General features: G+C 44.6%; 1 protein-coding gene across 1 annotated transcript in view; it reads right to left on the reverse strand.

Moving 5' to 3' along the window:
* Positions 1–24,292, reverse strand: part of PLA2G4F (phospholipase A2 group IVF) — a 218,345-nt gene extending 194,053 nt beyond the window's left edge. The window contains exon 1 of the mRNA XM_069208777.1: positions 23,786–24,292. Within this exon, the coding sequence (XP_069064878.1) occupies positions 23,786–23,911 (126 nt within the window). The 5' untranslated portion in view covers positions 23,912–24,292. The remainder of the gene's footprint in view (positions 1–23,785) is intronic.
* Positions 24,293–25,489: the final 1,197 nt, after the last annotated feature.

The raw sequence follows: 25,489 nt of genomic DNA on the forward strand, positions 1-25,489 counted from the left end.
TAGTGGCAACTGGGTATAAGCCCATTTTATCACGGTTAAAGGAGAGAGCACAAACACTTTGGCACTGGTTAGCAGTGGTAAATGTGCAGAGTCCTAAAAGCCAACAAAATTGTGTTAAGAAAACAGGAGGACGAAAGCAAAATGTTTGGGGATGACCATGCAGAAAGGGCCAAGTCCAACAACTACTCAGTCACAAGTGTTGCATTAACATGATACCAGTTTTACTCTAATATCATACCCTTTAAAAGGAAGCATTCCATGGCCAGATTTAAGAATTAGAAGGAACTGTTTTAGTAGGCAGAACTATTTCTCAGAAACAGATGTTATGATCTCAAGGTTACTTGTGAGGGAGTATTGTAAGAGTTTGGTGAAGCAAGCCAGAAAAAGAGCCCAGTATTTCTTTAGAGAGTATCTACTGGACCTAACCCAATCAGGTTACCAAGAGGGGCAGACTAACATGCATTTCTACATTTGGCTCCTTTATCAATGAGATTAAGAAAGTTGTCAATAAGCATTGGAGTATGATCCAAGATGATATTGACACCAAAAACCCTGTATTTGCATTTAAAAAAAGGAAAACTATACAAGAGCATGTGGTTAGAGCATTGTTATCTTCATCTGTACCTATTGATTTACGTGGCCATTGGAACTTACCTCCCACTTGATGGTCATTTTAAATGTGGGGCTTGTAAGGCTTGCGATTGGACTGTGGAGCGCAAGGAATTTGAATTCAACAATTAGACATTTTCCCTGCGTAATTACATCAGTTGTAACAGCACAGATGCCACTTATATCATCGAATGTCAGAGTGATCTTGCTTATGTGGGCCAAACTAGACAAGAAGTAAAAAACAGGATTTTGCAACATTACAAGCGAATCATATGCGGTATCCAAGGAGCACTGCTATAAACCCAAGAAGTGGTGACATCAATGCTACACTGAACCGAAGAGTGTAAATGGATACACCTCCTAAACAGTGTTCACAAAGGCCTTAATGAACTTGAGTATTTCAATCGAAAAGTGATTACTGTAGGAAATAGCCTCTTACTAGCTTGGTAACCCCTACTTTTGGCCTGTTTGTCAGTGTTTTTGACTTTGTTCACTGGGATTCTGGTAACCAGGACCCCAGTGATTATGCTCTCTCCTTTAAACTTGCCTCCTGGAACCATTTTCATCCCACAATTGGCACACTGGTGCCCCACTGTAAGTCCCTAGTATATGCTTCCTAGGTACCCAGGGCATTGGGCTCCAGGGGATCCCTATGGACTGCAGCATATATTTTGCCACCCATACGGAGCCCAAGCAAAGGGTTCTGCAGGACTGCCATTTGCAGCCTGCGTGAAAAGGTGCAAGCGCCCTTTCACTGCCACTTTTTACTGCACCAGGTCACTTATAAGTCACCCCTATGGCAGGCCTTCTAGCCCAGAGGGCAGGGTGCAAATACCTCTGTGTGAGGGCATCCCTGCACTAGCAGAGATCCCCCCATGATCTCAGGCCCATTTCCCCAGACTTCGTGAGTGCGGGGACGCCATTTTATGCGTGTAATGGACATTGGTCAATACCTATGTCCAGCTACATAATGGTAACTCCGAACATAGGCATGTTTGGTATCAAACATGTTGGAATCATACCCCAATGTTTTTGCAAGCATTGGTTGTATGATTCCATGCACTCTGTGGGCTCCTTAGAGGACCACCAGTATTGTCATTACAGCATTCTGAAGGTTTCCGTGCAGCACAAGCTGCTGCCACCTCCCAGACAGGCTTCTGCCCTCCTGTTGCTTGAGAAGCTCAAGCCCAGGAAGACAGAACAAAGGATTTCCTTTGGGAGACAGGTGTTACACCCTCTCTCTTTGGAAATAGGTGTTACAGGCTTGGGAGGGTTAGCCTCCCAGAGCCTCTGGAAATGCTTTGAAGAGCACATTTGGTGCCCTCCTTGCATAAACCAGTCTACACCGGTTCAGGGATCCCCAGTCCCTGCTCTGGCACGAAACTGGACAAAAGAAAGGGGAGTGACACTACCCTGTCCATCACCACCTTTATTTTTGTAACACTGAGTGTTTTCTTTCATGTGTGTAAGTACTAAGTGTGCCTACAGTGATACTGCATGAGCTTTGCATGTCTCCTAGATAAGCCTTGGCTGCTCATCCACAGCTAGAGAGCCTGGCTTCTAGACACTGCCTACACTACACTAATAAGGGATACCTGGACCTGGCATAAGGTGTAAGTACCATAGGTATCCACCACACACCAGGCCAGCCTCCTACTGCTACTTTCAATAATGGATTAGCATGCGCTCTTTCTGTCAGATATTTGCCCAGCATTGTAAGAATATTTCTATTTCATGTCTCCTTTGTTGAACTCCTGTTATGACTTTATTAAATGAATTCATATTTCAGTGTTGCTTGCAATGGTCTTATGTTACACAATTGTTTTGTTTTTTTATCTTCGTTGCATTCATTATTCATTGTTCTTAAGTTACACATAAGTAGCAATTCTCTACTCATTTCATTGTTACAATGTGGCCGATTTACATGTACAATCTAAGTTTTATCCCTTTCGTCTCTTAACAGAACTATACATTTAGGCGGTCCCGTTTCAAGGCCTAGAACACTCACATGTGCCGTCATTTTTGGATTAGGGTTCTCGCTCCCACACCTCTGTGTGCACATCTACAAAAGATGCAACACTGCATTAACTATACGCATCCCATCAGTATGCGTTTTGAAATACCTGAGTCAGTTTGTAGAAGCCGCCCGATTGATGCAGGCACTTATCCATGGGATTCACGGTTACTGCATTCCGATATATCTTTTGGCATTCTTGAGGGCCCTTGGTCATCAACATTTTTTTTGACATATTTCACTTTTTACATGTTTTCCTTTAGTTCTCGCCTGGGATGTGACTTTCACTGAGAAATCATTAATTTGTTTGTGCATCTGAATGTTTTTTTCTCCCATATACAAAAATACTTTACTTTCCGACTTCTTGTGAGAGTATTACGTTTTTCTTCTTTTTTGTTTTAGGAGTTTGCCTGGATGTTGTAGACACTGAGCTTAGTTGAAATATTCTTTCCATTCAGTGATATATAGAATTTATTCTCACACAATTATTAACACAGTATTTCCTTACTTGTTTTATGTTTATGAAAACCACCTGGTGAGTCCCTTTACATATATCTTTGATATTGTATTCTTCTCGAACACAAAAGATGTTGAAATATGTTTTTCTGATATACAGAGTGGTCCCAGTATCTGTCCTGATGAAGACCCTTTTCTGATGCATATTGACACTTTCTTCCTGCTGGTCAAAATGTTGACAGAATATATGTATATGCCTGAATCTAAAGGACATTACTTTGGGACCATGGTCTTCGCCTACTCTCCACTTCTTCATCACTGGTGGCCCTCTGCAACATGGTAAAAGTGACTTGCTGCAGCACCTACCAGGCAGTGCACATAGCCCCCACACTCAGCGGGAGCTAGTGCCCAGACACCATGCACACAATACAGTGATCTGCCACACACTGCCATCGTCTACACACCAGCTTCTCAGGACCATACAGCTGTGACCTCCATCCCCTCTCCGCGAGGGTGTCTTCCTACAGGTATCACTCAGTGCTCTTTGTATTTCCACCCCAGCCTAGCGGCACTGCACTCAGACATTCAACAAAGCTCTTTAAAGTGCGAGCAGCCCACATGGAAACTGCTTTACATGGTCCTGTTAAGATTGAACTGGTTAACTTTGCAGCAAAGGCCCCCGAAAGGACATGCAAGACTGCAACAAACAGAAATTAACCAGCCGTCTAGGCCACTGTTGCAGAGGACAATATTCACACACCAGGACTACCCCGTATTAGGAAAAATGCTTGGCATGTGGGAAACTTAATCACTTCTCCAAGGTCTGTTGATCCACCACAAAGCAAACCAAGTCGCCCTAGAAGAAGGTAAATGCAGTGGAAACAGTATAAGAGGCCCACAAAGAAAGCGACATGGAAAACAATGAGCTAAGTGAGACAATTTATGTCATCCAAGCAGCCGAGTAAAAAGTAATGTCCACCTGAACTACTTCAAAGTGTCAAATCCAGCTACAAGTGCAACCCACCACAGCCCTTATCAACACAGGGGCTTCAATCAACATCATGCCGCCAAAATACATCAAGCGTTTCCAATAACCCCCAAGCTTCATTCTACGAAATTAAAAGTCTGCACATTCGGAAACAGCACTCTGTTGCCAGTAGCAGGACTATTGCACACTGAGATACACCACCACAACAGTGCCACACAAGCAAAAGTCTACTTCTCAAAGAAAGGAGACCAGGCAGTACACAACCTCTGCCTTGTTCAGTTTGCTCTTAGCATATATGCCACAGGGATCAAGACACTAATACAATAATTCACCACCCTATTTTGCCTAAAGGGAAGAACTGTGCACCTCAACATAGACAAGTCTATAGAATCGATTGCACTCCTCCACAGATGGATCACATTCCACTTATGACCCAAAGTGGAACATGAACTAAACACAGAAATTATAGAGAAGGTTGCAGGCCGCACCCTGTGGGCCTCTCCCATCATAGTAGCAAGAAAACCAAAAAAGCCTGGCACTCTAAGGATCTGTGTGGACATGAAGCTGCCAAACCTCACCATCAAGAATGAGCATCACCGGATGCCCACAGTGGATGGCATTGTGGGCCAGCTTGCAGGATCCAATTCGTGTTCTAAACTGGATCTAAGTTCAGGGTACCTCCAAATACCACTGCACCCTGAGACACACCAGATAACCACCTCCTTAACTCAAGTGTGACTGAGACGGTACAAAAGTTTAAACTTTGGCATCTCCAGTGCCGCTGAAGTTTTCCAAACCACATTATCCGAGAGGTCCGGGCAGGACTGCCAGGTGTGGTTAATGTCAGTGATGACATCCTCGTCCAAGACCCAACCTTAGAAATCAATTTCAACCACCTAAGAGACATATTTGATCGGCTGCAAAATCGCGGTTGACACTCTACCGGGAGAAAAGTGAATTTCTCAAACAGAGGATCAGTTTCTTCACCTACACATTTTCAGCAAATGGAGTCACCCATGACCCTGAAAAAGTGATGGACATCCAGGAAGACCGTACCTATTTTACTTCAGATGTCAGGAGTTTCCTCGGAATGGTCACATATTGTGGCCACTTTGTCCAAAACCATGCAGACTTCTCCTGTGATGAAGCTTACCAAAACGTCCCCCCCTTGGCAATGGGGAAGCGAACAAGAGCAAACTTTCCAGAATGCTAAAAAAGTACTTTCTGCAGAGAAAACGCTTTAATACTTTGACTCTGAAAAAAGATTTTCAGCTGACAGCCCCACAGGATTGGGTGACGTTCTGGCACAATGTCATGAAGAGTGGGCTCCCATAGCCTAAACAGGCAGAGCCTTAACACATACAGAACAAAGACATTCACAAATTGAAAGGAGGCCTTTGTGGTACACTGAGGGTGCCGCCACTTAAACATCTATCTATATAGGTGTCCGTTCAAAGTCCACACAGACCATAAACCACTCATCCAGCTTTTCAAAGGGTCCACCTCCAAACCACCACCCCGGATAGAAAAGTGGATTTTGCAGCTTCAAGAGTTCCAATTCACAATTGAATGCTGGTCAGGCTCAAAGAACCCAGCAGATTTTCTTTCACTAAACACAAGGCCCATTATTCCAGCAGAAAAAGAAGCTGCCCACAACACCGAGCTGTATGTGAGGTTGGTGCAACAGCAAGCCAGACCATTTCCAATGTTTGTTGCAAATGTCACAGAAGCCACTCATCTACATCACTGTCCAGACCAGCAAGTGGAATTTTCTACTAGACTATTCTGCTCACCGAACTGAAGAGGCACGGTTAGCTCTCCAATCTCTCCACCACGTACAGCAGTAGATGACCATCACAGAAGAAGAGTGTGAGGAACCAGACTGGTCCTTTCTGGAAACCTCAGACACCAAGCAATCCATGGGGCACGTCAAGGTGTAGTGAAAACTAAAAGCCGACTTTAAAGCAAAGTCTGGTTACCAGGTTTAGACCATCTGGTAGAGAACAGTGTGCAAAACTGCGTAGCATGCCAAGCAGTTGGCAGTCCCGATCCTCCAGCCCGTCATTACCCAGTGCCCCGTGGCAACGGGCCAGTGCTGACTTCGGCCGCCTCTCTAATAGCAGCCATATGCTGTTTGTCATTGACAACTTCTTTAAGTATCCTGATATAGAGATTGTAGCTTCTGCCACACAAGTCATACTGAAATTTGAAAAGATAATGGTGACGCACAGCCTTATAGGTGAAGTGAGTATTGACAACTGGCCACCATTCAATGGACAAGAGAGGGCTGAGGCCCTCATTATGAACATGGCGGTCCGGACCTCCATGCCGGTGGTGGCAGAAATTACTGCCACCGGCATAGCGGTCAGGACCGCCATATTAGGAACACAGGGAGACCGCCAGGCAGTATGACGATGGCGGAGTTCATTATCCGACAGGGCAGCGCTACAAGCAGCGCTGCCCGCCGGATAAAGAACCAGTGTTCCCCCAGCCTTTCCCTGGCGGTTTCCCCCACCAGGGAAAGGCTGGTGGAATGAGGGCCCCTGCACTGCCCATGCACTTGGCATGGACAGTGCAGGGGACCGCCGTGCACAGCCCCGTCGCGCATGTCACTGCCGGATTTACTCCATGTGGAGCCGTCTGCAATGTACAGGCCCAGGCATTCTGCTGGGCCGGCTGGTGAAAACACTGTTTTCGCCTGCCGGCCCAGCAAAATGTTCTTTATATGGCCGGCAGGGTCTTCAACGTGCTGGCGGTCGATGTTCCGACCGCCAGCACCAAACTCAGTGGGATTTCCTGCCGAGTTCGTAATGAGGGCCTGAGTGTCTACAGTCCCGAAACACTTAGCAGAGGTGCATAATGCCACAGTGGCCCCAATCAACTGGGAAGGTGGAGAGATTTGTGCGAACAATAACTAAAGATATCCACATCGCCAAAGAACGATGTATAGAACATGTATAGAAAACACCATCTATACATTCCTGCAAGAAACTCCCCATACCACCACAAGATTCTCACCTACTCAGCTGTGCCTTGGAAGGGCCAGAACAGACATCATACCACACCACTTGGTCTGGGCAGAACGGCCAGATACCCAAAACTATTCTGAGGCTCAGTGAAAATGCAGCAACAGCTATGCCAGTCGCCGGAGGTGGGCAAATCATCAGGACAAACAACATAGAGAACAATAGGGTAGTAAGGGTGAAAGGAGCCGCACATCTAGGCAGTAAAACAATAATTGTAGACAAGTAACAAGGTAACCGAAGAGTCTGGTGCAACCTGGCCCAGTGCCTTACTACCCGGTAGGCACCAAAAAGGGTATCAGAGTACCCAAAGACAAAATTGAACAAAATGGCCACAGCACACAGGAAGTATAGTCCAAAAGTATGAAAGGCGAAGGGACGTGTGGCACCAGTACTCGTTCAGACAACTCGGTGCCACACGTCCCTTCGCCTTTTCAGGTTCCAACCACAGGCTTATCAGGGCCTGCCTACCTGCCTTTTCATACTTGTCCAATTTCTTACTCAGCCACACTATTGATAGATCTACTCCAAGAAGTTACCACTGACGTTCCAAAGCCTATTCAACTGATAACGAGGCTCCCTCATCACTTACCTTCGTTACGTACCATCCTGGCCGGACGGCCCAGCCTTGATAAAGTCACTGGTGTGACGAAACACGTGTTGGCTGTATCTCGCTGATGGCACTATGATTTCTAGTATCTACAAATTAAAGACACCATCTACAAACAAGACTTGAGACTCCTTTCAACTGTGAACCTCAGCAACACACTACCAGGGATACTTATCCCTGCCATACTTTTGGACTATACTTCCTGTGTGCTGTGGCCGTTTTGTTCAACATAGAGATCAAATGCTAGTGATAGATCGCAACCTAAAAAGCAACTTCTGACTTCCATTTGAGCCTCACCCTTGGGTGGTTACTGGGGTCAAAGGGAATAGGATCATCACATGTCGGGGGACCAAAACAGTCACCCAGAATGTCTCACATTTTAAAAGATTTCAGAATTCCTCAGAGGGTTACGAAGGGATTCAGAACTTTGCAATTTCGGGCAGACAGATGAGCTTGATGACTTCACGGTGTACCCAACCCCAGGATTGCTGGTAGCTGACTCTCCATCAACCCATGCTGGGACTGACATGTTGCTACCTCCAGGAGATAACCACCTGCTCAGCTGCCCACAGGACAATGACCAACTGTCACAGCCTCTGACCCAATGCTGCGGCTCTGAAAGGTACTTTCTGAGATTCAAACGGCCCGTTACAGAGATACAAGGACTTTGTGTTGAAATGACATTGCTTTTCTGTCCCAAGCAGAAGAAGGCCTGAACCATTGATGTAATGTATTAAACTCTGTTGATGCCTGTTTTGTATTCACCTTTTTGTCTGTGTTTGACTCTCTCTTCCCGATGGCTGAACCCGGAACAAAAGCTATCTGTTTAATTTTATGGTATGGGAGGAATGTAGTATAGTGGGTGTTTTGGGACTAGTTCACCTGCAATCTGAGAGTCTGAACTGTAGTTCAGTGCATGGGAGACACATTAATATTCATAAATAGCCAGCCCATCTAGGTGGGGTTAGGCTTTGAACTACTCACAGTGTTGAGTGTTTCTTGGGCACTCCTACAGCAAATCTACAAATGCCATCTCATCCACCTTCTTTGGTCAGTTCTTACTTACATGATATTGTACCAGTATTTCCATGCTGGCCATGCCCATTCATGATATGACCCTGAAATACTGCTGCAGCGTACCATCCCCACCGCGACTAGGAACATCCAGCTGAAGCAGGGACATCAACATACACAGTGGTGGAACACAAAATTATGCCCTTCCCCCCAGCAGAATGTGAAGAAGGGCCCTTTACTCCCGCATATCTTACAGATAGTCATTGGTCTTCGGCTAATTGGCTTGAAAGGTTGGGAGCCACCCTGCTCCACTGGGGATGCAGAGGCCTCTGTTACACCCCTGGACATACATTCATTGACTCATAACCAACATGGTTGCCGCATTTGCGAGGACCACTGCCTGCGCAAGACAGTCACGGAACACTGGTGACATCCCATGGAGGGGCAGGTTTGAGCATGGGAGGGGGAGATGGGACTGGTTAACCTCAATGCCACTTTCAGGTGCCTGAGCTTACCGCTTGAAATCTGCCTTTCCCCAGCTAATGTACATGATTGGGGGCCACCTGTAGGAAAGAATCAACATATACATACAGGAAATATATTTTAAACTAAAACATGAACATTGTCAGTCTTGTGTTGAAGGCTCTCCCTCATTATAAATATAGGAAATGATAATCTCCAATAGCCATTCGTGGCTAAAAACTGATGTTGTATTTAGGGAGTAAGATAATTTTACCCCAAACCTCATATCAGGGAGTCAGAGTTTTGGGGAAAACTAAGTAAATGTAAGCGTTTGTTTAGATGTAATTTGATTCTTCAGCTGAATATGAGATAATCAGCCTCCGATGACCCACCAGCAAAGTTAACAGACCTCACAGTACAGCGTGGTAATTTTCCCCTGAAAGTATTTCCCCTGATTAGAGCACCTTTGGTGAAACTGCAATACTGTCCAAGCTGCCATATAATGGCAACCAGTAGACTTTTTTTGTTTATTTCTGAGAAAACAAACAAGGTCCCTGATGTGCTTCAAGTTTTCTACTAACACACTGAGGACATTGTATTTTTCCTTCTCAGGACCACCATGCCTTGCTATTAGTCCAAACGAGATGTGAAAATGGTGGAAAGCCTGCTCAGATAGAACCCATCTTCCAACATGTTGCAGTGAGAGGTTCTGTGGCAGATGGATTGTGGGCAGGGGATGCAGATGATTAAACTGGCCTAGACTCCGACTACATGGCTGAGGAGGCCCCCCACCTCTAAAGGAGGAAGGAGAATTATTAGATGAGTTGGAAAAACCTGCTAGTTTTCAGTTTGTGCCCTGTTAACATCCACTTATAAATGACCCACTAAATCTAATAAAAAAGAAAAATAATTATGAGGACACTGGGACATCATGTCATGTTATGGTTCAGGAAGGGTGTTGGTTGGGAATATTGGAGGCAGAATATTGAAGGGTCACAATATTGTGAAAATATCAAAAGGTGGGTTTGTATTGATATTCTATACCTAACTCCACATATATGTAACTTGGTGATATAAACATTTTCAAGGTACTTAAATGTGGAGTTAAAATAGTAAATCGATACCTCCCTATGTGCATTTACCTCTTCAATATTTTGATAGCCTGACCACAGTATTGTGCCCCTTTAATATTGTGCCTTTGATGTTTCTTCCCGCAATCCTGAGGAGGTGTGTTCAAAGAAGTTCTCTGGTAGCATAGAAAAAAACAGATGCTGGAGACAGTCTGTGGGGAATCCATTAAATGATAAGACAGTTCTGCAGAATGTTCTTAGAACTGTGCCGCTGGAAAGGCACCCACATCTTATCTGCAGTATTTTATTTATATAAACTGAGGCTGCTAAGTATTTCAGCAGGACTTGGAAATTTGCCAACAGACCTGGCCTTATCCTGGATACTCCCATGTGTTGCAACTAGGCTCAGAGTTCATCTTCAACGCAAAAGGACAACACCCAGAGAAAAATGCAGAGTCATCAAGAAAAACTGTAAGGCACTTAAGAGGAGAAACTACAATAGCATGCATCCAAATATACCTTAAAGAGAAGCAGGAAACTTGAATACATTCCGCCAGGAAGCCATGGCGATTAGGATGAGATCAATACCACAGGTGCAAGCTAAGCCAGTTAATGCCCTTCCAGAACCAGGCTCTTGTGAGAGTTGATACTAGATTGTCATGACAGTCAGAAGAGACTTTATACTTTAATCTACATCATTTTATTTCTTATGCATTCAACATTTTATTTTAGCCTGTTGTGCCCCAGATATATAGTTTATAACCCATGTTAAAAAACGTATATTGCAATCAGTAAGGCGTAAACTTACAATTTAACAAGGGGAGGAGTCGGGTAGGTTCAGGAAGGCCGGAGTGCTGTGTCCAAAGTGTGATTCACTTTCACTAATATTGTTATCATCTATTGGTTAAGGAGCTTGGTAAGAAATTGGGAATATCAGGAATAAATAAAATAACACACATATATATATATATATATAAAAAAAATATTATATAATATAATAATATACTTTCTTATAATTATTTTAAGATATCCCTCTTCATCGATTGGCCTGTTATTCTGTCATTTATATGTGTCTTTTACCCACATCAGCATTGGGCAATGGGTGAGCCCACTTCAGCCACTGGCTACCTTGACTGTGATTGATAGCATTCTGCTCTTTCACGTCCACACAATTACCTCTCTTCAGTACCAGGAACTGCTATGGCAAAGTATGCTTTACCAAAAATATTTTTGCTTTTAGCTCGAGTTTAGTTTTATTATATTGACGAGAGATAGGCTACTCCTCAAAAATTAAGTTTTAAAAAAACCATTGCATAACAAAACAAGCATTGACAAAGTCAAAAGGCTGGCAGCCATTGCCAGACCTATTGACTTTGCCAATGCATGTTGAATTGGATTTCTATTAGGGTTTTCGTATTAGTGGACGTGACCCCAAGAGCCACTTGTACGGACTACATGACATGGAGAATGAGGAAAAAATACAGAGAACAGGGGGAAAAACAGATAAGATACTGCACAGGGGCAGTGTGGTTTCAAAATATTATTGCCCGTGTTTATTCTCATGGGCCAAACACGTGTGAGTGGACAGGGGAAAGTATTGTCCAAGCAGGTATCCATTTCAATTCTTCATGGACTGCAAAGGAAACTGAGCTTTTGCTTAGCCTGGGCACTAAATCCACGGACTCAAAAGCCTGGACTGTGACAAGTATCTTTACAAGTCGCTTTTCTAACATTTTTAGGTCTTAACTGCCAGGTAGCACAAGCAGTCGGGTTGCTAAAGAGCTATAGAGAATTTACATTGGACTTAGAGTCTGCCAGCTGCTTACCACTGGTTGGCTTTATGGCACTTTCATTACTTTACTTTGTATTTGTTGCCTTGTGTGGCTTTGCCTTCCTCTTCTGTGTTTGGCTCTCCGATAAAACTTTGTGTCCTTTCACTGCTTAGTTTTCGGGAACAACATTATTTTTTGCCTAAACACTGTATGAGAGCGCGTGAGTTTCCCAGCTGTCTCCCTTGTTTACTTCTCTGCGCCCCTCCATGGGCTCCATGTTGCTCTTTCTCTTTTGCATGTTTTTCCCTCCCACCCCCGTGTTACTCTCACCCTCATGTGCTTCCTCCTTGTGGCTTTCTTGCTTGTGTGCTTCTCCAGCGAGTACTGCTTCCCCCTCTTTTCTGCAGTTTCTATATTGCACAGATTTGACCTAAAGGCTTTAGAGTGCTTTACACGAGCCCCAGATTGTATTACACAAGGTCAGATTTTTTTTGCAACAGGGAGAGTATGTGATCTGCCCAGTATCACAGGTGTATCAAGACAGCGCCTCAACTCGATCCTGGTTCCCCAGTGCCAAGGTCAGCGGCTCTAGCCATTAGGCCACAAGTCCTCCCGCATGCTCCCGTCCCACCAACCCACTCCCATTTGCTTCCCACTCCCACCCACCTGCTGCCCATTTCTGCTCCTCCACTCCACCTGCAGTCTTCTGTTATTTAGTTATTTATTTTGAGGAAAACAAATCAGGATGTTCTGGAAAGGAAGGAAAGTGTGGGAAGGAGCATGGTATTCGAGATTAGGACAAAGCGTGGACTGCATGGTCGAAAACAATCTCTCCTGGAGCTACAGGAGCAAATGTAGGAAAGAGAGCATCTAAAATGAATTATAGTTTAAACCACATAACTGCCTGTGTGTTCACACAGGTCACAGCAATCCTGCGCGGTACCAGATTGGAACCTGACAAATGGAAGCGAGATACTAACAAACGCAGCTAAAATCTTTACTGCAGCAAAATGGAAGGACATGGTCTCACCAAATTCAATGCATGACAGTGCAGTCTGAGCAGAGCAGCACTGGGCTCAAACTAAACCCTGGCACTGGCAGAAACTAAGGAGATAGATGTTGGTACACCCTCTTTATCCAGCTTGCTGATCAAGCCTAAACCCTACCGCATTGGGTTATCAACCAAGCATAGGTATCAAGCTGTAGAATGATGAATCAATACAGCATATGTTGTGTCACTCCAAAGCTGGTCACACGCTTACCCGTGGGGGCTGAGATATATATGCATGACCATGACTTACAACGTCTGCATTCACATAGTTGAACATAGGAGCTACATTAAATGTATAAAAAACACTACTAGTATGAACAACCATTACGTTGAAACTGGACATGCAGGCTAGCGCTGGGTGGTAATTGGCAAAGGGCAGACGACAGGTTACGCAAAGCAAATCAGAACACAGGTTTTAGACGGAGAACAGATGTGAGTCCACGGACTAGGTACACGAGTCAACAGCCTCATGATGGCATTCGTGAACCAAACCCAATCCAATTTGCAATCTGACCAGGGGTAGACTTCACCTTACAAACTCCACCCACCCTCCACCCCCGATATCTGCCTCCTTCCTTAACCATTTGTCGGAAACACCCTTCTGGGATGCGGATGATATTTCACAAGGTTTCACCTCTGTATGCTCCCTTTCAGACCTTTCAGAGTATTAATGCCTATCTTTTCAATAATGAAATGATGTTCATTTTGCTTAACATCCACTTGTGTATGGATGATCATTATCCTACAAGGGGATTCCCTCTTCTCTTGGATACTCAACAGAGTAGACCATTGGTCTTTTCCTTCTTGAAAGAACCCACCTCCACTCGCTGCCCTCCCCTCCTTTTCTTTAAGATTTTTGTCTCCCATCTTCTAAAAAGCTTCTGATTTCCTCTGGTATGCGGTCTTAAAACCATGATATACAATTAGGAGATAGAGAGAGTCATTCTGACCCTGGCGGGCGGCGGACACCGCCCGCCTGGCGGGAACCGCCAAATGGCCGCTCCGCGGTCAGAAGACCGCGGAGGCCATTCTGACTTTCCCGCTGGGCCGGCGGGCGCCCGCCAAGGGAGCGCCCGCCGGACCAGCGGGAAAGCCCCTGCAACATTGAAGCCGGCTCCGAATGGAGCCGGCGGTGTTGCAGGGGTGCGACGGGTGCAGTTGCACCCGTCGCGATTTTCACTGTCTGCAATGCAGACAGTGAAAATCTCCCTGGGGCCCTGTTAGGGGGCCCCTGCACTGCCCATGCCAGTGGCATGGGCAGTGCAGGGGCCCCCAGGGGCCCCATGACACCCGTTCCCGCCATCCTGTTCCTGGCGGTAAAAACCGCCAGGAACAGGATGGCGGGAAGGGGGTCAGAATCTCCATGGCGGCGCTGCCCAAGCAGGGCAAATCCGTCGGGAAACCGCCGGATTCCCTTTTCTGACCGCGGCTTTAACGCCGCGGTCAGAATGGGCAATGAAGCACCGCCAGCCTGTTGGCGGTGCTTCCGTTGCCCCCGGCCCTGGTGGTCTTGTACCGCCAGGGTCGGAATGAGGCCCAGAGTCTCTATTTGTTTCATTACTTTTGCTTCTACGCGTCGATTTACATTTAGCACTTAGCCAATATGATAAGATATTTTCCATTATTCCTTCTATTATTACTGACTACACCTTTCTATTTTTATAGAGAGCACCTCTCGGTATAATGAGATAGGATGGCCATATACAAAGATCCTTCTGTATGTCCGAGCAATGACCACATATGCAGAGTGGTGACATTATGACAGATGTTACCTTGTGCCCAAAGGTGTTCTCCTTGACGCTACGTACACTAATGCTTATAACGAATGGCTTCATTCTTCTTTGCGCGATTGCATGAGAACGGAGGCCATTCAGTTGTGGATAGACATTTACCCTTCACAAAGTAAGTTCCCTTAAAATTGTTGGTTCTCATTTTGGACACTGCTCTCTCCAAATAGGTGATGCAATTCGACCAAAGAGAACAGCATTTAAATAATTAACCAGCTTGTTCTTTAGTGTGTCACTACAGGGAGATTTATACTTTTGCCAAACATGAGGCTCATATGTCCATACTTCACAGTTGGTATCCTTGTTCTGTCACTCATCACTAAAATGTAGTGAGTTCACGTAAAGTGTGCAGTGCTATACAGCTGGTTCGTGCATGCTTTTCTGGATACCGTGTGTGCCTCTGCAGGGATTATGTTTTGATTTTGTGACATTAACCATGTTTAATGTTGCCTTCCAATGTATTTTTATTGTTAGGAAAAGCCTTCGACTGGACCCCATGGAAATTACGGACGGCAGGTTTGCTGCCTCACGCGGCCTGCTGGGGCTGCGACGACGGTGCAACCTAGTTCATGTACTCTATGATTGCCAAGTGGTCCAACTCTTCTGGAGGCAGCTGCCACCACTCTCAGCGAGACCCTTTCGGTCATGATCTTGCTGCCCCATACTCTGATCCTCCTGTATGACCTCTCGGACTTTCTGAACCTCTTGCGGCCCGAGTGCCCCCTGCTCCACACGGTGCTTGCGCCTACAAAGAACTGCATTCCCTGCCAATGGCGCTCACCCACTCCATCCTCCATGACAACTGACTCTCAGCCATGTACCAAACAGCCTCGTATAAGCGGGTCATTTATGATCTGCAGGACCAGGTGGTGCCTTTCCTCCTGACTTGGGCACTTTTCTCCAGGACGAAGAGTGCTAGGCATCAAGGGCCCCCGACGAGAGGGCTGGTACCCTGTTGCCAACAATTCTTGTCCTATTACACCCTCCTGGCCCCCAGAGGGCACTTGCCTCATCCTGCCCCTGCTTGCATCTCTCCCCCTCCCATTTCTCTTCTCCTCTTTCTTCCCCGCCCCCCTTTTCTTCCTCTCTCTCCCCCTTGCTCTTCTTATAGCCCTCTCCCCACTCCCAGGGCCGTGGGCTCCCGACAGCCCCCTCTCACTGATGCTCACCTTTTACCTCATGCCCTCACTTACTTTGACTAGTTCACCCACCCCTGCCACCTTTCGACCGCCATGGATGGCACTACAACGGTGTGCTAAGTCCTGATGCTGTCCCCACCTGGCCCCTTGCACGTTTTGGGATATCTGGGCTATGATATGTTCTGTTCCACATGATGTTCCTACTTTGCACTGCCTGTTTACTACAGATGTCATGCTCTCTCTTCCCTGTACCCATCACCCACTGTTATGTTTGAAACGCTAATAAAGAATGGTGAAACAGGAAATACCTTTGATGTGCATGAAACGAATAAGCAACTATTTCTGAGTGCTGCATGTCTTTTGTCCCCTAAAGTTTCACAATAGTTAATCCTAGGGAGGGAAGGCTAGCTTGGGGGATCTGTAAGTCCTGAAGAAGCCCACTGACTCCCGAGATGCTTTTTTATCTGGCTGAAACCTGTGATAAAAGAAATGTGTGGATAATTAACATACAACTACATCTGATTGCTTAATTTAATTTTTTCAGAGACATCCTAAATAAAAGTATTCTGGAGTGGTGCCCTAGATAATATTAATTACATACTCTCTGACTATATTACATCTCGCTGTACGATGTGAAGAGCTCCCTATTAAGTTTGAGTCCATCCTAACAATTTTCATGACCTATTCTCGCAGGGTACACTTTACCTATTGTTTTAAACATTTTGCTCGGTTTTCCCCTGACTTACTGTGTGACCAGGTACTTATCACCAATCATATTAACGAATGTTCTAGCCACTGATACACAGTTCCGATGAAGATTAACAGGTAATAGGTTTGATGAAGTCTAGAGCCTGTGCAGGCGGGTGATGTTTGCATATTTACTGACATGTCTTGTAGGTCTGTAGACGGAGCAATTACTGAGAACAGTGAATTATCAGGTAAATGTTTCCTTGCGTGAGAAAAGTGTCATGAAAAATCCACTGATAGCTTTGGTAACACTATCTAGTTTGGGTAACACGATCTATCATTGAGAGCATACTTTTGTGCCGCTGTATTGTAATTTTTTGTGCAATTCATAGCATAAGTTTATGAACTAAAGTAGAATACTCGCACCAGTCCTGCACATGGAAACGGAGTGTGGCATTTTGTGCCTTGGAGGCGGGCCCCTTTTAATACTGCTCTCTCCCCATCTCTGGGTCAGGCTTGCACCATTTAAAACCCTTAACCAGAAATGCTCTTAACTGTGGGAGTTTCTTACAGACTGACTGTAGTTTAGTGAAGTAGTTATCAGTATTACCCCAAGAGAGTATTACATCTGTTAGTAGTCTGAGATGGGGAGTTAGTTGCCCGGTTCACCTGGCTAAATTCTCCACATGACAGAGTTGTAAGGGCAGGAGGGTCACGTAAAAGCACTCATTCATGGGTCTGTGGGTGGTGCAGTTTGCCATCCCTTCTCGCTTCCAACTCCCAGTGCACCCACCACTGTCACTGCTGCTTAGGGAGAGCGAGCAGCCCACAGCAGGGACATCTGCTGTGTGATGTCTGAATGACATCCCCAAGCCATGCAAGCAGCTTTCCCAAACAAGAGGAATAACAAACATCAAAGAAGAGGGGAAGAGGAGAGAGCATTTGCAAGGCGAGCAGTGAACTGCCTCTGGTTCCATCCAGTGGCAGGCAGAGTGATGCCACAAGGCCACACCACACAAATGAATCACTTAATGGGAAGACCTATATAGAAGTGTATGACTTGACAAATTGTCAGCTCCACCAGCTAAGCCTCACTGACCATTTCATGAAGATGGTAATATTAAATAACAATAGCAAAGCCAATAATTCCTACCATATGAGAGGTTTTGGTTTCGTCAACGGTTTTAACCATGCTGTACAACATGGCAGAAAAATAAAATAAAGTGCTATCATAGCTCTTTTTTTGTTAATGCAGGTGGATGAGAGAGCAGCCTTGTGTGTGGGGGGGGCAGGGGGTGAACAGACAACAAAGGGTGTGATTAAAAAAAAAGTAGTATGATGCAGCCAGCGGTGACCGCGTCATAGCACTTTTTTTGTTATGGCAAGTGGGGGAACATGGACAACAGATGAAGGGAGGGCCGGTTGGGGTCAACACGGATAATGGAGGGAGGGTAGGTGGGAGCAACACAGACGACTGTGGGACCAACACAGACAACAGAGGGAAGGTGGTTGGGGGGCCATAATGGACAATGGTGGGATCATAACTGACTACGGTTGTACCACAGACTATGGAGGGAGGGCGGGTGGGGCAACAGGGACAACAGAAGGGTGGTTGGTAGGTGCGGTAACATGCACAACAGAGGAAGGGTGGGTGCCGGAGCAACAAACACAATGAAGGGAGGAAGTGAGGTGCTGTGGGCAAGCAGATGAATAACGGTGGGAGGGAGGAACTGAGGCAAGCAGACAGACAGCAGATGGTCAGCAGGTGGCTGGAACACAGAGGTGGAAAAGTACACGAGGGAAACATCTGAAAGATATGCACTCTCAAACAGTGCTTAAGCACAAAGAAAAAAGTAGTACCTAAAAAACTGGGAAGTGAAAGGACACAAGTAATCTGGCCATGCTACAAGGGAGAGAAAAACACACGAAGAGGAAGGAAGCCTACAGTAGCTGACCAATAAGAAGCATGCAAATGAAAGTGAAAATGAAGCCAACCAGTGGTCAGCACTAGGCAGTCTCTAAACCCACTATTAGTAAACAAAAGGTCTTGCAAGAAACTGTGCATCCACAGTCTTAGGCAGACCTAAAAATAATCTAATGTAATCTCCACATTACTAACCATAATACATCAGCCATGCTAAAGTTTAAAACAGGAATTCACGGTAGAAGGCTGTTCAATTCACACGTTTAAACCTCTTTTGATTGGATGCAGTGTATCCTTGATATAAACCCTGTCAAATTAAAGTAAAACCTCTTCAGATGTCTTAGTCAAATTCAGAACTTGACTATAAGGAAATTATCACAGTTTAACAATCTAAGCATAAAAAACTGTAAAAACGTTACAAAATGATGAAAACGCTGTCAATATTATTGAATTATTTATTTTGCTTTTGACACAAGAAAGACAGGTGACTGACCAGAGGAGAGCATAATTTATGACAAGGGCAAATCTCTGAATCAAGCAAATAGGATAAAACACTAAGCAAGGGAGTGTGACAATAATCAATGTGAAAACAATATCCTGCTCATTCCAAACTATGAAGAGAACATTGACATGTGGTAAGAAATACAATGTCAACAATAATATAATAATTATCAACAGATAGATTAGTTTACATTTTTAAACATTTTCCAGGCCTTTTACTGTAGGGCTTACTTGAGAATTGTTTTCATTGTGTTAGCCATTTTACCAAAGAGTTCTTGTTTACATACAGTCAAATATTTCTTCTTCGTATTATGATATAAAATCCAACATGTTTCACCTCTAGCAAGATCGTTTGGGGCTCTTCGCGGCTTAGCTCTTAGCAATGCTCCTTTGTAGATTGAGTTATTGGCCTGTCTCACGGGCTAAATGATGCCTGCTATGGTTAAATGCGTTCTGACTGTGATGTTATGTTGTGGTCTGTTGTGAGCAGATGATCCTCAAATCTGTGGGATGAGGCATGCGAATGATTGGGTTTTAAAAGCAGACCGAGGGCTGAACATACTGAGAGACTAACCACTTAGTGGAATTAAAGGGTTAATACTAGGTGACGCCAGCAACCTACATCCTCTAGCTCCTTTACTCAAGTCAAACAAAATATGTAGAATATTGAAGGTGTGCTAGTCTGAACTGAACAGCCATTTGCAAGGTCTTGCCTTTATAATGGGAGTGCAGTGGTTTTCGCTTTGCCAGTGTTTGTCTGTATTGTTTAGTAAAAGAAAAATCATTTTGAAACACTGGGGGAAAAGCAAACGCATATCTCATGGTATCTCAAAACTGTATTTTGAATTCACATTTTTCATTTCATTTAGATGGCAATACTTATTTTATCAAATACATTTCACACAGGAAACTGAGCAGAATTGAAAAAGAGTAAGGATGTGACAGGCAGTAAAGAGAAATGCTTGCTAAGGCTAGATTTACTTTCCACAGGATTCAGCCATTTGGTCTTCTGTGGTAGACTAGGGCATAGGTTTAGGAGCCTCATGGAGAACTGTCATGCTAAGCACAGCTTATCCCTCTAAACCAGCAAATGAGTGTGGAAGATGATGCTTCCAAAAACAATCCTTACAGTCCGCTCTTTCCCCACACTCCAACAACATATCCCTGCTTGTATGCTTTAACAGACTTTTACAGAGAAGCAGCACTTCAGATGATGGGGGCATTTGAGGCCGACAAAGCAACACGAGAGAGAGAGAGAGAGAGAGAGAGAGAGAGAGAGAGAGAAAACACATACCCTTTCATGGAGACGGAATAAAAAAGAAAAAGTAGTTCCCTAAATATGAACAGTGGAAGGATACAAGCCAGTAAATCAAAAGCATTGTAAAGAGGAGATGTTTCAAGACACAAACACAAAAAACAAAACACAAGAAGAGGAAGGCAAGCCACTGAATAAGAAGCAAGTGTATGAGTGACAAAAGAACCAATGGTAAGCTTTGATTGGGCTGCAAGCCCACTGTAAGCTCTTTTGCAACCTCGGCCTAAAAATGAAGAATTATATCAATGACTCTAGCAGCAACTGAAAAGAGGAATGCGCAGAAGTAGTGATGAAGCAAAAATCCTGCAGGCCATAGAGGCTAATTATTATTCATTCCATTTTTTTTTCACTTTGTTATAGTCAAACAATGAACACCTAAAGGTCATAATCCTAGTTTCAACTAGACAAAACAGCAGCCTTGTAATGCAATACACCGCATATGAAATAAAGCAACCCTGCTGTACATTACAAGGATATTACAAGTCATCAAAGATTTTCGTGACCAATGTTCGCTATAATAATTTTTTGTCCGTGTGCGGCAATGATGGGTGTCTGTACACTGCAGTGATGCCTACGTGCACTGAAATACACACCAAAAAAATTGCTGTGCAAGAGTGCAGCAAGTCAGCTACCTAAAACAAATATTTGTTTCAAAATCAGTGCAAATTGATATTTTGATTCAGTGTTGCTTGTTGTAGTAGAGAAGAATGTTGAGAACATACTAACATGGTCCCATCATCACCCCAATGAATACATGCATAATGTACTCCAGTAGTTCCCTCACCAAGACAGAAACGAGAGGACAAAAAAGTTTGTACTTTTATTAAAATTGACTTGAACAGTGTGATGTTGATAGTGACCTCCTGAAAGAGGCTGCGTGTAAACTAAAAAAAATATGCACAGAGAAGCTGAAAGCCAGGCTGCTGGAAGGTGCCACACATTGCCTAAAGAAACTACATAAGCCAAAAAGGTTTGTGTCGATGTCACATTTTCAAGCTACCAATATATGATAAATGTTCATGCATTGATTTAAATGCTCCTCAAATGCTTACGCTAAAAATTTCATTGCAAGCTAATGGGGTAACCCAAACAAGGCTAAAGGACCTGGGCACAATGCAATACAAAGAACAAAGTAAATATAATATTGAACATTTCTATGTATTTTTGCCAATAGGACCATTTGTTCTTAGTACGCTAAAATACTAACACTAATAACGCTCTTTTGACTCACTTTTGACCACAGAAAGTCACAACTTTGCAATATTTCAGCCAATTATTGTGCTCCAGCTCCTAATATTTACGATGGATGATGCTACACAATCTCGGATGCTAAGCTGAACCCTCTCCCATCAGCATAGCTGTGAGCTGGCCCCATCCATGGACATTTTTCAGTCAACAGAACTCAAGCCAGGACTTGTAATTTCACTTCCACATTTCAACTATAACCCTTTAAGTCAAAGTAGGCTTGACGCTATAGGCTTACAAACCTGTACAGACTAACAATAACCTGTACAGGCTAAACGTTACTCTCATCATGGCCAGGTCGAAAGATATGCAAGTGAGGTAGTTTTTCCCTACTGTACAAAGACCCTGATGCAGTATGTCAATTTCCACTACTTAACAGAGAAAATGTGAGTGTAACCAACATATTCAAAGTGTCCGAGTATCTGGACATCTGGAGTGGGCTATCACCCCATATCCTCCATCAGAGTTTCCATCCATTGGATTAATCAGGTTGTGCATCTCTTTTTTCACCACTAGGGCTAGTGTAAAAGCCACAGAATATAAAGCTGTGCATATGCGAACAGTGCATAATTACACAATGTGGCATAATTTCAGGAATTTTACGTAACAAGTGTAACCGAAAATCCCATAAACTACACAAATTACAGTGATGTAATTGAAATTTCACCTGCACTTAGCTATATCCACCTAGAATTTGATTGGCTGGCATCTAGAAATTGCAAACTACTTAATAAAGGTAACAACCACTCTCCCGGGGGTAGCGGCTGTTACAAGGGTGCGCCCTTTTCCTGTAAATTCAGTGCATCCCTGCTTTTCAAAGTGGCGCGGCACTGCTATTTTTGGTGCAGCACCGCGCTACGCCACTTTGTCGTAAATCTGGGCCTTTGTTTTAAAACTATTTTCACAGATGGAGCTCACAATCTACAGCACACATGGTGAAAGGAAAACGTATAACACTGCCGAAAACCTATTAGATTTTAAGCTTTAATTGCGAGGCCAGACAAATAAGAAAACAATGACGTGTTCAGAAAATCCGCTTGCCTTTTCAAAACTAACAACTCGGTGCTGGGGAGCAGCATAGGCGCTTTGGGGAAAAAGTATTTATTTTGCCATAAATCAGTCTATTCTGATAATCATAGTTCATTTTTAGAATAACAGTTCTCTCTTCCTTGTGTAAACTGCTGCTTCAGTGTTTCTCTGTGGCCTGCCTTTCACCTTGTCTGTTGGCAGCAGGCATTAAGGCATCACAACTCACCTGTAATAACTCATTACAGTTGAGCAGCTTCATTATTTCAGATTACTAGAGACGTCACAACTCGACTGTAATAAGGAAAATAGAGGCTGGCTTTTACACGGTGATTGCAGTCCGCAGGCCTGTGTGCTCGTTCTACAGGTCAGATGTTCACATATGAGCAGAGCTGATTTCACCATTCATCATTCTCAAGTTGTTTAATTAAGTGTCATTACATTTCGTAAAGGCATTACCATGGGTGAATGGAAGAATGAGTAGGTAGTTCGGTGGATATTTGTGTAGGTTGGGGAGAACGGTTTGTCACAAAAATGTCTCTCCATCTACATACAGCAAACATGCAGTAAGTAACAAGAGGGCTATGAAAATATGTAATCATTAAAAAGTAGGACACACGTCTAGTACTTGGGGAATTTTGTGCAAAGTGTCTGGCAGTTACTTGGATATGCGTTTCTCTAAAATAGTCTGTATTATTTTTTAACGTGGGATTTCTATCTGTTTGCTGTAACAATCGTTTGGGGACCGTTTAGAGAGCTAGAAAATAACTTTGAAGCAATGACATCCTTTATTTGCAAAGGTACGTTCATTTTTCAATGGTGGAAAAAAGCCGGTTTGTGAGAATGTTTTTTAATGGCATGTTCTTAAACAAAATCGCTCAGCTGGGTATAATGCTGCTTGGGTGGCCACCCTAGTCTGAGGGCGCAGCAATCTAGCAGTGGCCGGTGTGCACCAAACCTACTGCTTCTGTGCAAGGCTTATAAAGCTACGCGGCAGTGAGTTCTTGGCTCTCCCTCTCACACCAGGCGAGGTCAGTCCTAGGTCGTGCGTGCAGTGTGTGCCCAAAGTCGCCCTCCTCCCCCACGCCTTACCTTCCAGGTGGGGAGCCGCTGCTGCCTCTGCCCGGCCTTCCTCTCCTTCTTGTGCTGCAAGAGCAGGGCCGTGGCCAGCGCGGGCAGCCCGGGGGCCCAGGCCCGGGTCACGGCACCGCGGAACATGGCAGCGGCCGAACACCCGGCCTCCTCCGCCGTCCGAGCCTGTGAGAGGAATGCAGGCGCCGCTGCACCTAGACCCGCCCGGGCTCCCACAGGTGTGTCCCGCTTGGAACTCGCTCCCGCGTGTCAGTCAGCGCTCCTCGAGGCGCACACGTGTGCGGGCTGCAGGGAGCGCAACCTCGAAACGGGTCTGTTCAGCCACCAGAGCTGTCAAGCAGGAATGTCATCTACGGATCCAAGGAGAAACTGAACGTGACTCAGAGAATATGAGGGAAAGTCATCGGTGTCTCGGGAATGCCGTAGCGCAACTTGTCTGCGTCACCATGGACTGTATGCTGTGAGATCTACTGCAGATTATCCACTTCAAAAACAGTTCACCGCTGCCTGTCGCTCGATCCGTCAGTGTTTTTTTTTTTTTTTTTTTTTTTAACAATTGTAAACCCGATTGGAGCTCCGTTTCTGCGCTTACAAGTTGGAACGTGTAAATATTTCTTCTCCGTCCAGTGAGATAAGAGTTTTTGTGCCTGAGAACTGCTGTGGAATAAAATGATTCCTGATGCATTATTGACTCATTCTCTCGTCGATCCTCACCCATACATACATTTATACATACATGCCAACCAGTCAATCAAGAAGCATAAACGAACGAGGCCTTACAGCTCCGGTAATTCCTGCCTGAGACAAGGCTTAATATTTCATGTTAGGTTGTTTGTAAATGTTCTTAAACATGGCGGATAAGGGAAGATTTAAAGGAATGATTTAAAGGCCTGATTCAAAGGCAGATAAGGCGATGTTTGCTCAGGGTCACTCAATCTGAAGTGGGGGGAAAGCATGAGTAGAACTCAACAAGCCTAACGAAGCCCCACCCCAGCAACCCCTCCCCCCCCCCCCCCCGCACAAAAGAAGGAGGGGGCTCCACTACGGAGTCACTCAGGTCAGGTGCTGTGCTGAGGGGACCTTTGTTACGCCCCTGGTTCAGAGAGGAATGTGGTAACTTACATTCAGCAGCCTCTGTGTGCCTACGAACCACTTTTTCCTCATTTAAAGTCTGTTGCACGTGGGTTCTTTTTAGAATGCAGCCACGGTATACCAGAGATCTATGTGTGACTATGTGCTCTAGAAATATACTTTACCCGGAGTCATCAAGGCCATGCTCTTTAGAAAAACTGCAATTTGGAATCCTGGTTCCAGATGAGCTGGTCACCACAGTGTCAGTATTTTCCTTTTAGTTGAGACCTCAAACGGTTTGTTAATGGAGCCATAATTCTAGTCGTGAAAAAACATAATTACATAGGAAATGGTGATGTCATTCTAGGAAAATATTTCAGAGTTACTAGGTGGGATTGAGCCATGGAGGAGAAGATCCATGAGTCGAATTCACCTCCCACCAGGTGTGTTCAGGAAGGTTAAATAATTTTGAAACCTCCAGAAAGATAGATATTTCGCTGCTCAGGTCCTCTCCATACAAATCTAAACACTTTCAAGGGCAGATAGATATGGCTTTTATAAGTGAAAGGTTACTTCACTGTTTGGTCAGATTGTGTATTTGGTTGACTCAATGGGTGAATGAAAGAATGAGTC

The sequence above is a fragment of the Pleurodeles waltl genome, chromosome 9 (genome assembly GCF_031143425.1).
Source record: "Pleurodeles waltl isolate 20211129_DDA chromosome 9, aPleWal1.hap1.20221129, whole genome shotgun sequence".
Taxonomy (NCBI): domain Eukaryota; kingdom Metazoa; phylum Chordata; class Amphibia; order Caudata; family Salamandridae; genus Pleurodeles; species Pleurodeles waltl.